Genomic DNA, 13518 nt, shown 5'->3' on the forward strand with positions numbered 1-13518 from the left:
CAGGGATTCCCCATCTATCCCTGGACCCGCCCCCGCTGCCATGAAGAAGAAAACTCTTCTGTCTGATCAGCAGCCGATAGAAGAGAAATGCTTTCCCTGTTAATAATGAAAATGGTTCACTTTCTGTTTAGTAATGAAAATGGCTCACTTTCTTAATTGGGGGAAACTGCTTATCAGAGAGAATTTATCCCTGGAAGCGCAGAGAGGAGGAAGCTGCTAAGTGATTCAGGTCACAATCGAATGCATATTTAGAAAGAAAAAAGTCATTTTTTTCTGTTTAACCATGCAAATTATTGTACTGTCCAGAATACACCAAGAATTTGAAGTGGTCCAGCCCAGAGGGCGGTTTACTCCAAATCAGTGAGAATTAGTTTTGATCAGAGCCTGTGAGGAGGCAGAGAGGATTCTCCAGGGCACCTAAGAAAAGCCCATGATGATGTTTCCCCTTCTCTTCCTAAGCTGAGTCTATTAAGAGCTGCTGTCCCCAACCCATCTCCCATTCTTTCCCTACTGATGAGACTGCTTCAAAGGACCATGGCTTAACGCTTGTCTCAAGGGCCTTGGGAAGATCGCAGACAAAACAATTTTTCTGTCGTCAATATACAAAATGTGGTATTTCACTGGAAGAAGAAGAGGAGTTGCTCTCTCACTGTGATACAGATTGTTTAGATAACTACATAGAGTAGTGGTAGGACTATGCGAGCTAAAAGATACTAATATATAAAGAACAAAATTAAATAGCATCCCAGTACCTTGACCTTTCTGAAAACAGTAAAGCACAATAGCTTCTTGTAATAGTTTATTTGATCTCTGGAAACCGAGTGAGCAAAATTTCACCAGTATTTAAATTCTAAATTAATAACTGTGGTTTTCAAATTATTATTATTACATCCAAACATTACCTTCAAACAAACAAACAACCAGTGTGTATTGAGTCAGTTAAGAAAGAGGGCTGGGTACGTTTGTAGTACTCCCCTTTCATAATCCTCATTTCTGACTAGGCAGATTTTCAGCGTTTAGAAAAATTACTTATGTTTTAATACTTGCAGTGGTATAAAGATAGAAAATAGCTTACTTGATAAGATGGCACAGGAGGATATGGGACAAGTACACCTTGGATCTGGTTTCCAATATTATTGGGTTGACCCCCGACTAGGTTTTGGTTTTGAGATTGCTGGACGCCAACTAAACCCTGGTAGTTTTGCTGCTGGTTAGGCATAACTTGGTAACCTGCAAATATACAAATATTTAAATTCATTTTGACCAGTTACTATAAAAGAAAATTTATACCCACACGCCTTTTAGGTATTATAGTTACAGTGTGGAAGCCATTTTTTCAGTAGGATCATAACATAATGCTGCTGTAATGTTTAAAGATCCACCCCAGCATCAGCAGGTGAAGGTCCTGCAAACAACTGTGTTGTAAGGATTCAACATGTAGTGGTGGGCCTTTTTAAATGTCATAGCAGCAGCATTCAATGGACACACAGAAAGACCCCATACCACTAAATGTATATAATATAATATATTAGTATATAGTATTATATGCATATAGTATAATATTAAATGTTTATATTATCTAAAGGGCATCACAGATGCTTTGGATAATTTTGTTGAGAAAGACAAGTTCCCTCCAACTAACACGCATTAGTCGGCATAAGGGCACTATTTGCATACTTCAGTTAAAAGCAACAAGTAGTATTTCATTTTTTAAAAGTCAGATTCAAAACTAAAGTAAATTATAATTTTACCCTCAAACTACAACTTTATTTTTTCAAACTATGACCTTCAAATACAAAAGACTATTAACGTAACAATCATGATAGTATGAATCCAATAACTTTGATTCCTTTTGTTTTCCTTCTCTCATGCAAAAAACTTTGCAGCCATGAGCAGAAACAAAATTGAAGAAAAAACTTAATGCAAATCATCAATCTGTGTATTAATTTGAACAATATCACCTGCATACCAAGTTCAGCAAGTGCAGCAAAACAACCATGCAAGGCAGACTACCCATCTAAATTTTGAAGATGAGTGACTGAAGTGTAAGTTTGTGTGTGTACATGTGTGTGCATTTATTTGTTTAACTGGTCACATATTTGGCTTTTTTCATGAGTGGGAAGTATAAATAAAATGTGGAAGTATTTTGGAGCATAGGATTTCCCCCTCACCCGTCATCTTTTCCATTCAATGCCAGGCTGATAGTCTGGGAGTGGGAAGTCTCCTCAATAGGTCTTAAAAGGCAGGTTCAAGGCCTAAATTCTCACTGGCCTTACCTAAAGTGTTACCTCCTAGCTCAGAGTTCAATGGCATCAGATCATCTGACAAGTATAGAAATGCACCAAATTTCTTCAAGCAGAATGATGGACTGGATCCAAGTTTCTAAACTTCTTAAGCAATGAAGATTGAGCATAAGATGTTCAACTCTAAGTGCCTACTTTTTTCATTTTGAGAATAAGGTGTTTGGTCCTAGCAAAAGAATACATGAAACTGGCAAAAGTCAACACTGCTCTTTTGCTGGTGAATGGAATGAGAATTTCAGAGAAAGGGGTTCTCTTTTTCTATGCAGTGACTTGAAAATAATTTGCATGTAATATATGTGTGTGTATGTGTGTTGTGTAAGGGCGCGCACGCACACACACTTACGTAGTGGATCTCTAGAACAGACTACCTTTCAAATGAGCATAACCTGTTACTGAAAACATGTTAATGAAAGATCAAACCTTCCAAAGGATTCAGGTGGTGTGTGAGGCAGGGTGGGGATTTAGGGAGATACATCTTTTATCTCACTTCATAAAATTTTTCAGAGAAGGAGTGGTGTAAACTGAAGAACTGAAAGCTGTATTCAGATGTTCGAATTACTCACACAATGAGAAGTAAGGAGGAGCATTCTAACTTCCCTCCATTATCTTCCATGTTCTGGTGGCAAATATTTGCAATGACAAGCCTTTTCTATGCATGAAGTCTCCCCATGTGATTTAGCATCATGAAAAATCAGGGTACTAAATCATGTTGGGAGATTCGGCGAATAGAAAATGATCCCCAATGCAAATGTTTGCATCCAACTCATAGATGAGGAGGAGGACAGCAACCCGGGGGGGGGGGCAGAGTAGCGTGCTTATTCTCCCTCTCCCTTGTTGAGAGAGTAGTCTAAATCTACACCTATTGGAAAAGGCTACACTCGTAAAAGGTTCTTAGCCAGGAATTTCTGGTTCTTGTGCACACTTGACAGAATTATCTACGAACAGAGCAAAAGCAACAAGAAGAGTTAAGTTTTCCTTTTCTGAGCTCACCCATTTTCTCTAATGTAAAAAGGAAAAAAACATTTTTTTTGGGGGGGGGGGGCTTCCCATGCCTTTAACAAGCATAATCTCAAACAGATGCAGGCTTCCAGCAGCATAGGGATCCAGCACCAGTTAAATCTGCAGCTACAGAATTTCTGCTTGTTACACTGGTTTTGACGGCACAGGACATTTCTCCAGTCAAAGTCCAGCATTGTATCTGTAATGCTGAAGCATGTTTCAATAAAGTTTTGTGGAGCTCTCAGATAAATCCTCCATTTCAGTGCTGATAGAATACAGGCATCACACATACACCACAATCTACTCTGCAGTTCCCTTTTCTTTTCTGTTTTCTAGCCAAGTAATCACTTCTTTTTGCTATTTCTTCTCACATCCCGATACAAATTATACTTTTTAACTCCTCGGGAGATCATGTAAATATAAGCACAATGCCTGAAAGGCCTCATTTTGGATGTGACAGGGATTTGGATCCTGTAGTGTCATTCTGCCAGCAAAAGGGAAACTGCTGATGGAAAGGGTTTCCCCTCCTCCCACAACCCCTAAATCTGTTCTAGAGGGTTGGGGGACACCCCCCAGAGCAGATTTGGTGGATGCGATGGGGGGGGACGGGACTCTGCAGGAGGGAAGGAGAGGATTGAGAAATCCCACTGTGTAAACAGAAGTCCCCTTGTGCGATACTGGAGCCAAACCATTAAAATCAATTTTGAATTATTCTTTCTTTGAAACACGGTGCAGGGGTCAAACTGGTATTCATACTTGAAAATGCAAAAAAGCTGTCCTGAATTTGCATGCACTGATTTTCATTCCTAAGCTTGTACTTTCAAAGCAAACAGCACATTCTATCACTCTTTGCTCCCTGCTGTTTTAAAGCAGAGGTACTACCTCTGACAGTAACTTGCTGTTAAATATTAATGAGCTTTGCCTAATTCTATAGAAGAATTTCATTTGGATAGCCATGCCACCTTATTTACATATGCCTGCCAACAACCCAAGAGATATAGAATCCAGACTTTAGGCTCTCCCTAAATAATGAAGTTCTTAGTTTAGTTTTTCTGCCCATTTATTTTGTCAGGAAAGTATATGGCACTATATAGATTTCATTAGCCATAGGATAAAGTTTGAAAATGATTGGGCTATAACTGATTAATAGCAAGGGTTTTCGCTATCAGGACACCAGTTAGGATAGATAGATAGATAGATAGATAGATAGATAGATAGATAGATAGATTAGCAATCTAAAAATACAGATTCAATGAGTGATATAGTGCATGGAAAACCTCTGATGAAGAGAATTCCACAGTGGAAATGGATCTTATATTATCTATATATTCTACCTCTTATCAGGAAAATGTTTACTATAAATATATGTGTCCCAACAAGAGTTAAGGCTACTTCTATGGAAATTAGTGAAGTGTATGATTTCATATTTTATGCACCACCATATTCTATATAGCAATGGGGCTGTTCACATGACAAGACAGCCCAACATGCGTTATTTAACCCATGGTAAGACTGTGGCACTTGCAGGGTGTATGCAGCCACCATTTTGAATATGCAACCCCTCCTCGAGGGTTGTCATCTCTTCTGAACCTAGCAAGCGTGGGTGATAACCCTCGTATAACCCATGGTCTGTTTTAGAGATGTGCAAGAGTTGTTTACCCCTTGCATAACCCATGGTTGCTGGTTTTGCATGACGTGACAAGCCTGAGTGGAGGTTGGAACTGCAACGTAGCACCTGTTGCTACTGCGGCTTGTTTTTGGAGCTATGGCGTGTTGTCCGAACCCAGTCAGTATGTTTATTTCCTTTTTAACATCATATGTATGCAACAAGGAAATAAAATGTGCAATATCTTTAAAAGGCTAGATCAATTATAATCGGAAGGAACTGAATGGGTTGGGATTTACTCTATAGCAAGTGGGCTTAGGACTGCAGCTGAAAACTTGCTAGCAATCTAATAGAACCCAAGCTACCGTGTAGGATGAATGCATACAAAGAATCTACAAAGCGCTGCCATTTCAATAGGTTCATCTCTCAGGTTAGGGACTGCAGTGTAGTTGTAAAAAGTATTCAGCGTCTTCTGGCACTTTCACACAGACGAAGCAAAAAATCAATTTTCCATGCTGAGAGAGGAACTAGGACAATATAAATTGACTGCTAACATGTTGCCCCACGGGGTTCCAAAGCACATTTCTATTTTTAGCTGCCCTATTCCACCTCAGAATACCAATTGGTTTGAAAGAAATATAGCACTCAGCAGGAAAAGAAGAAAGAGAAGAAGAAGCACCTGCTGAAACAGATGGTTTCATTTTTCAACAGTGCTATCAAAGCATAGTTAGAAAATCATGCTTCTCAAAACTTGGAGACTGCAAAGAATGAACAGGAATTCTGCAGTGTTATATTTCTTAAATAATTAAGTTGCTTATGGTACAAGGATCTGCATCTCATAGACACATCAATTAGAAAGGGACATAGCTTTCGCTAATGAAATGCATATCTCAAGCACAGATTATTAAAAACAAACACAAAGCACAGGACACATGAAATAGACCACAAAGGTAGACTGCCAAAGATATTCATGCCCAGCATCTGCTTCTGAACATCACCTTCCTGATACTTCTAGTGCCATCTATGTAAGGATAGAGGCTGCTGGATTTTTGTTGTTGTTTTTAAGGCAAGAACAGCATATGCTCCTTGATCAGAAAGCAACCATCCAAAGCAGATAGACCTAAAAGCCCTTTAAAAAGGAAGCCAAGAAGCAGCTGAAAAAGAGACCGGTTCACTGTGAGAAATGTCACCCTCTCAGACAGTGTTACGGCCCCGAATCCAACAGCTCATGAATAAAGCCAATCTATTCTACAAAATATAACACATTCGATATATTATAGATGGTCTGGTTTGTCACAGAGACACACATAAAATCACACTTGTTTACGTATACTACCACCACAGAGATAAACTGATAATTGTTTTGCCCAATTATAAAATATTTAAATCTGTTAATCCCTCGGATCATTGTTTATCACTATGTTCAACATGTAGCATTCAAATTTCTTTATCCTCATTTTCCTCTTTAAAAATGGGTTCACACACTTCAAGCCTGTCACATTTTACCAGGCACTTGTGCATATTTTGTACTTATGTTTATAATTTCAGAGTGCCCTGGAAATCTCTCCCACACCATGATTGAAACAACCTGAAACTAACACATGGTCCAGATGTGTGCTTAACTTGAACTGTTTCTCAAAACTTCAGCAGCTAGGGCCTAACTTACTGGCAGAGTATTGATGGGTCCAGAAGCTTGTAAATTTGTGTATACAACACACAACACTGGGACAATCTTGCACCAAATCCTGCCTTTGTTTCAGCCTCATCTCCTTAGAAACAAACCTGCTCTGGTCCTTAGGCTAACTTGCACCAACACTTTCCACAGGATGACATGGATGAGTAATGAAAGTAGGTCCAGAAAATATTTCCATGGGAATCCTGCTCACCATGATGTGTGTAAAAGGTAGTAAGGAATATTGATCAAAGTGCCAAAGATTTAGGCCAGTATTCAAAGCATTTCACAACTCGTTCTGTACTACCAAAGGAATTTGTGTTTGCATTTTATCAACAGCAGGCCTCAATACTGCATAGCAAATTGTATTGGAAAACAGACAGGATTTTCAAAAAATCTGTGCGAGATGGTTGGCTACTGGTCACACCCAAGACCTTAGGGATGCTTACAAGCCCTTAGGGATGCTTGAAGTATCTCTATGGATCCCAACTTACAGTATAATATTATACATGCCCACTCAGAAGTAATGGGTCTTCCTATCAATGAAGTGGATGTAGGACTGCAGCCTTAAGGAAATTCACAGAAGGAAAGTTTCCCTTTCTACTACTCTGAAAAACCTCTTGGGAAGGTTGAAGAGACCTCCTGAGCAATGAGGAATAGGGTGTGTGGGGCTTCTGGTGGAAGGAAAAATTAGAATTCAAGCCATTGGGTTGGATCCAGACTTACTTAGTTGCACTTAGTTCACATTGGGCCTGTTCAGACAACACTAAGCCATGGTTAGGGCTGCTAACTGTTCTGCAGCAAATGATTAGCGAACATGGTTAAACTGCTGTTACATAGCTACCGTGGTTAGGAAAAATGCTGTTCACACAACAAACTAAGCCCTCATGGTTAGCTCAAAATACTTAACCACCATGCTTAGCATGTTGTCTGAACAGGGCCATTGAAATCTATGTGAAAAGTTAGTCATGTCTAAATACAACTGGATTCATCCCAATTTATTCAAATCAAAAATAAAGATTGGAACAATAACACACCCACACAAAAAGAAAGAAATTTTCATTCTAAGTAAATCATTCTGAGGTGAGGAAAATCTGCCACTCTACAGTGGCAAGAATGTAGACAATCACACACACACACACACACACACACACACACACACGTCTATCTCTTTGTCAGTAGCTCAAAATAGAATTAATTTATTCGTGTCAAAATGAAAGGCATATTTTTTAAATTAGATTTTATATTCTTTCCCTTGTAATATTGTGATACTCTAAACAAATTATTTTTAAACAAAGAATTCTTGACATCATTTTAGATTCATTTTTACTCAGAAAGCAACATTAACAACCTCATTTAGAATGTCCCAAAGACATTCTCAATGTGGCTAAAAATAATTGATGCGTGGACTGGGCAACACATTTGACTTTACAGTTTTTCCTGGTCCCCCTGAGTGCCTTCACATTCTGCCAAGATAACTGCTGCTACGGCTGTATCAATATAAGCAACACAGACTTCAAAATTGATCCTTCCGGAGCCTTTGTGTGGCACTGGAAGAGAACCAAACACTCTTGGTATTCCAATATCCAGCCTGACTCTTACCCATACTTGAGAAAAATAACAGGTGCAAGGCCTGATTCAAAGAAGTATGACTAAATCAAGGCCACAATCTCATTTTTGGCATTTTGGTCTTATAGTCCAGTCCTTGTCTCTGAGCATCTACAGCATTTATCAAAGAGCAAGAGCGGCCAATCCACATTTATTTTAATTTATTTGTCTAGGGAAATAAAACATGCTCATGGAGGACACAGGAATTGCCAGTGGCACAATCAACCACAACACTTCCTAGGCAGGAGTTATAAGAGGCTATAAAATAAAGCTAGATTTCAGAAGTGAAACAAAACATTTGAAAACAATTGTCTGAGAGGTCACCTAAATTCACTGCATACTTCTCAAAAGTAGAATTCCCTTCATATTTGTGAATAATTAATGTACACAGAAAAACTGAACTATGCTGGAGTACAAAGCTCCTTAGAAACAAAACTCAGTATGTAAAGTTAATGCGTCATTCAAGCAAGCTACTAGCTACAAGTAAATATCATTCAAATACAAGCAGAAAACACACAGAAAATACAGGAGTCATTTTTTTAGTTCTTAGACACAAAGGAACAACATTAACAACCAGGAGCAATAAGAAATATACTGCATTTCAGTCTGTCTAACTCAGATGTGCTGGTTCAGAAGTTCTTCAATTAAAGTAACATAAAACCCTATGGCAGAATGCTACAATAACAGTGTAATTAAAAACAAACTTTAGATATGAATGTACTTAACTTAAGTCCACTAATGAGAACAATTTGCCAATTTGGCCTTTTGTTAGAAATTCTTCACATCACCAAGATTGGATTAAAGATAATACGTATCCAATATTTTCTGTTCTAACTAAATAACCTTTTTTTTCTTGTCCCGTCCCTTAGGATTTATCATATTGCGCAAATGTAAAAGAAGAATGCATTCCTACCAGATGGGAGTATTCAAAACCAAAATGCACTGCTTTCTTCATTACGGACTTAACAGGGTTTCAGCATTTCACATTACTGAAACTTCCAAAGTACATAAATGGGGGAGGGGAGGGAGGGAGGGACAGACCACAAACCTGTCTGCTGTGCAGGCTGTGGCAGTGGCTGGTTTTGCTGTGTGTTGTAATGAACAGAAGTAACTGGCCGATACTGTTGACTGGAGTGTGGATACTGGCCTGGAGCACAGTAACAGGCTGGCATCTAAAAAGGAGCAACATGCAGGAGATTTATTTATATATTTCTAAATCTGACATGTCCTACAAGCCACTGAATGATGGCAGATCAAAATAGCACAGGAGCCCATTAAAAAAGCAAGTCTAGTGAAAACAAGAAGAGTGGGGTCATTTACGTATTTAGCTGCTCTCTGAATTTCCTCCTCTCTGAAATTTTAACATATGTTAATTGTATGCAGCTTTATATGCATCACAAAAGAAAAGCACAAATCAGATCCATGTTTAGTTTGCCAATGAGGTAACAGAAATATTATCTTCAATGTCATTCAACAATAGCTTGTTTTTGTACTTTAAAAGAAATCAGAATTGTTTAGATTTAGACCAAAATATTTCAAGCAAAACCAAACATGACAGTGAGACTCTTATGAGCCATTACTTAACCACTGTAATGTGCACAAAGTCCTTTTAAGAACCAAAGAAGCGTGCTTACACCACGAATATGCAACAACTTCTAATGTTGCTAGAATTAGGGTGTAATCCTATGCCTGTTTAGTCAGAAAAAGTCCTACAGCTCCCAACATTCCCCAGCCAGTTGGCTAGGGAATGCTGGGAGTTGTAGGACTCTTTTTCTCTCTCTCTTTCTAATCATCCACAGGGTTGTACTCTTAAGCAAAGCAAAGAAGTATTTATTGACAAGATCACAGCCTCTGTAGGCCAGCCTGGTGCTTTCCAGGTGTTTTGGGCTACAACTCTAAGCATTCCTGACCTTTGGGCATGCTGGCAGAGGCTAATGGGAGTTGAAGTCCAAAATATTTGAATGGCACCGGGTTGGGGAAGGCTGCTAGCTTATTCTGTGATTGAAGCATGAAGGCTAGATTATGCCCCCTCTATACCAGCAATAGACCAATAACAAAAGGGAAACCTCACACAAAAGCCAAATCTGTGGATTTGTAAATGCATGTTTAGTCTGAACTATCTTCGAGATAGCTTGGCAACATTGAAAAGACCTCTATACCTGTGGCATTGGTTGCTGCATATATCCCTGTTGCTGAAGAACTTGCTGGTTGACAGGGTGGCTGGACGAACTATAATTAGGAGTAGGAACAGGTTGACCAGGGGGTGGGGGAGGGGGTGGGGGAGGAGGTGGGGCAGTTGCTATGATGAAACCAGATTGCTGCGGGGGCTGAAGGACAACCGTGGACTGGAACATGGTGGCATGAGGATCAGCAGCTTCCCCAGATGGCTGTCGGGAGAGACTCATATGGCTAAATTGGGATCCAAGGTTGTCTTGCTGAAATAAGTTTAAAAAACAAACAAACAGTAACCGTTATTCCACTTTTGAAAGCATTCAAGAAGAGTTGCTCGATACACTATTCACTATTAATCATGAAGCAGCGAACTATCCCCCTATCTAATCACAGCAATAAAAGTTGAAGGCAAAGGTAACATCTCAGTAACAATAGTGAGATTTGTGAGAAATGATACATGTATTTTACCCTGTAGCTAAAAATGCAAGCCTGATTGACTGGTTGAGGTTAAAATAAAAAAGCTGCTGTCAGTTGCATTTCACAGTATTTTCTGATGTTATTTGCCAACTAAGAGGCAGAAAATGTTGGGGAATATTAAGAAAAAAATGCAATAGTTTAATTAACAAGAGAAGAAGGAACAGAGTATTTGCACTTGTTACCAAGATGGAATGTTAGCACACAGAACAGAGAGATATGTCCATCTTCTAGACTTCGTTTTAAATAAATTGGAGTGGGTGTGCATATATACATGTGTAGCAGCATTTGCAATCCTCAAAACCTGATGGTTCCAGTGGGCTAGGTAGTACTGCTGATCAGTGACAACCTCGATTCTTCATTCTGTACTATGCATCCCAATATTTTTTCTAAACCTTTGAACTAAACACATAATGCAATCCTATGGATGTTTACTCAGGAGTCCCACTGTGTTAGATGCAATTTAGTCCCAGGAAAGTTTGCAAAGGATTGCATCCTGTGGAGTAACTGCTGTTTCATCCCGCAGGTTCTGATCAATCATGCAGATGAGCATAAGAAGCTAATTTAGCACTTTAAGGGGGGAAATCAAAAGGGAGAGGAATTTTTCAGTTCCTCTTGGTTTCCTAACCCGCCCTCCCTTCTCAAATATGCATTTCATCAGAAGCACGTTTACTCATTTTAAATGGTATGGATGTTAACGGCGAGCATTGGTTAAGAACTAAGGTAAAAAGCATCCTATAATATATTACAATTCTAAGATAACATTTTCTACGAGACAAAATAAAATACCACATATACTTTAATTAGGAAGAAAAAGAGGACTCCCAAAGTAGACCATGCTAAGAAGTCTGTTATTGAACTGTAGGGACAGAGGTAAGAGCCCTGTTGTATCCATTAAACACATATCTAGTCCACCATCCTGTTTCCTACAGAGGGCAACCAGATAGCTTTGGGAAGGTCACAAGCAGGACGTTAAGGGCAACAGCCCTCTCCCACTGCTTTTCCACAGCTTTTCTTATCTTCTTACCTCTGTAACTGTGCCCTACAGTTCAGACTTCTTGTTGTTCATAACCATATTGCCTCTGAGCTTGGAGAAAGCCTACAGCAGGGACAAGGGACAAATTGGCTCTAGGCAAGGATGCTGGGGACCACATGCCAGCAGTGGGCAGGGCCACCTCCATTACTGGCTTGCCCAGGCAGGCAGATACATACACATACTCTAGTCACCCTCACTCCACCCCCTCTCTCTCTCTCACACACACACACTGCCCTATGGGTAGTTTATAACTACTGCCTTTCCATGCTGTGGGCTGACAAAGCACTGCACAACAAAGGCAATCAATTAATCAATCAATCAAATTTATTACAGTCACAGACCAGCAGACCTGGTTTTGGTATCGTGACTGCCCCATGTTACCTGTTAGTAAAGACATCTTTCTTTTTCTGGGGGGTCGGGGGGAATATCTCAGTGAGATCTTATATTGGAAAAAGGAAAACTACTCTGCAAAGAGGCATTGGGTATCATGAAGTATTGAAAGAATTGTGCATACCTCATAGACCCATTTATTATTATCATGTCTTCTGTCTTTAAACCTTTGCGCAACAAAGGCAATGAACTGCTTAAGGAGGGAGAGTGTTCTCCCTTCCTCCATGGGGACCGCTGCCTTTCTGTGCTACGTGGTGATACAGGGAGCCCTTTTGTCACTGTGCAACATGAAAAGGCTGTTATCTCCAATTAGCTCTACTGGTCGGAGATAACAACTTTTCAATACTGTGCATGCTTTCAGTACTCTCACCACATGCCGCACTGAAAAGCTGCCATCTCCAATCAGCAGAGGTTGAAGATAATAGCCTTCCTATGCTGTGAGGTTACAAGAGGGCTTCCTTTGTCCCACACAGCAAGGAAAAGCAGTGAACTGCCTATAGAGGAAGGGATCGCTCTCTCTTTCAATGAGCTGTTTGCCATTGCTGCCTTTTTGTACTGTGAGGCAAAAAAGCATTGCTCAGCCCAGAAAGACACTGGAGCAGTACTGCTCCACGAGACATTTGTTGCTTTTCTGTTCTGCAGTGACAAAAGGACCGCCTTCCTCACCACACACGTCACTGGAAAGCTATTAGCTGATCTGATCAGGGCCGTGTCTGGGGAAGAGGCTGGCAGATCGGATGGGGAGGCTGTATGGGAGGTTTCCTATACCTGCCATATGGAGATCATGATTGATAGCCATTGATACTCCCATCCTCTATGAATTTGTCTAATCTATCCTAAAAGCCATCTGTTAAAAAGCTATACTTGCCCACCTGACTTAGTATTAAGGCATTTTGTTCCGACCCAATTTAAGAAACTGTAATCAAGGACGCTGATGCATGGAGAACCTTACCTTTAAGTTGGGGGTTTGATGTCTATAAGTCTGAGGAATGCAGCTAAGCTGCAAAGCTCAAGAAACAAGCACAAAACCCTGACAAACTGTGGCAGCCATCAAACATTAAAGCACAGCAGACAGCTTTTTACCGACGTGGGGGATGAGATAAAGTAGAACACCGCGTGGAGGGGAGGTAAGACAAAGAAACAGAAAGGGAAAAGGAGGAAGGGCAAGAAATACACACACACACACACACACACACACACACACACACACACACACACATTTTCAAGGGGTATAATGAATACTGACTAGCAAAAAAAT

The 13518-nt window shown here is 39.9% G+C and overlaps 1 protein-coding gene across 4 annotated transcripts in view; it reads right to left on the reverse strand.

Annotated features, from left to right (window-relative positions):
* R3HDM1 (R3H domain containing 1) overlaps window positions 1-13518 on the reverse strand; it is an 87267-nt gene that overhangs the window by 12554 nt on the left and 61195 nt on the right. For all 4 annotated transcript variants that reach the window (XM_063116595.1, XM_063116596.1, XM_063116594.1 and 1 more), the window contains exons 18-20: window positions 10348-10623; window positions 9237-9360; window positions 1076-1230 (exon numbers count right to left, since the gene is read on the reverse strand). In XM_063116595.1, coding sequence (XP_062972665.1) covers window positions 1076-1230; window positions 9237-9360; window positions 10348-10623 — 555 coding nt within the window. The remainder of the gene's footprint in view (window positions 1-1075; window positions 1231-9236; window positions 9361-10347; window positions 10624-13518) is intronic.

The sequence above is a fragment of the Elgaria multicarinata genome, chromosome 2 (assembly GCF_023053635.1).
Source record: "Elgaria multicarinata webbii isolate HBS135686 ecotype San Diego chromosome 2, rElgMul1.1.pri, whole genome shotgun sequence".
In the NCBI taxonomy this organism is placed as follows: domain Eukaryota; kingdom Metazoa; phylum Chordata; class Lepidosauria; order Squamata; family Anguidae; genus Elgaria; species Elgaria multicarinata.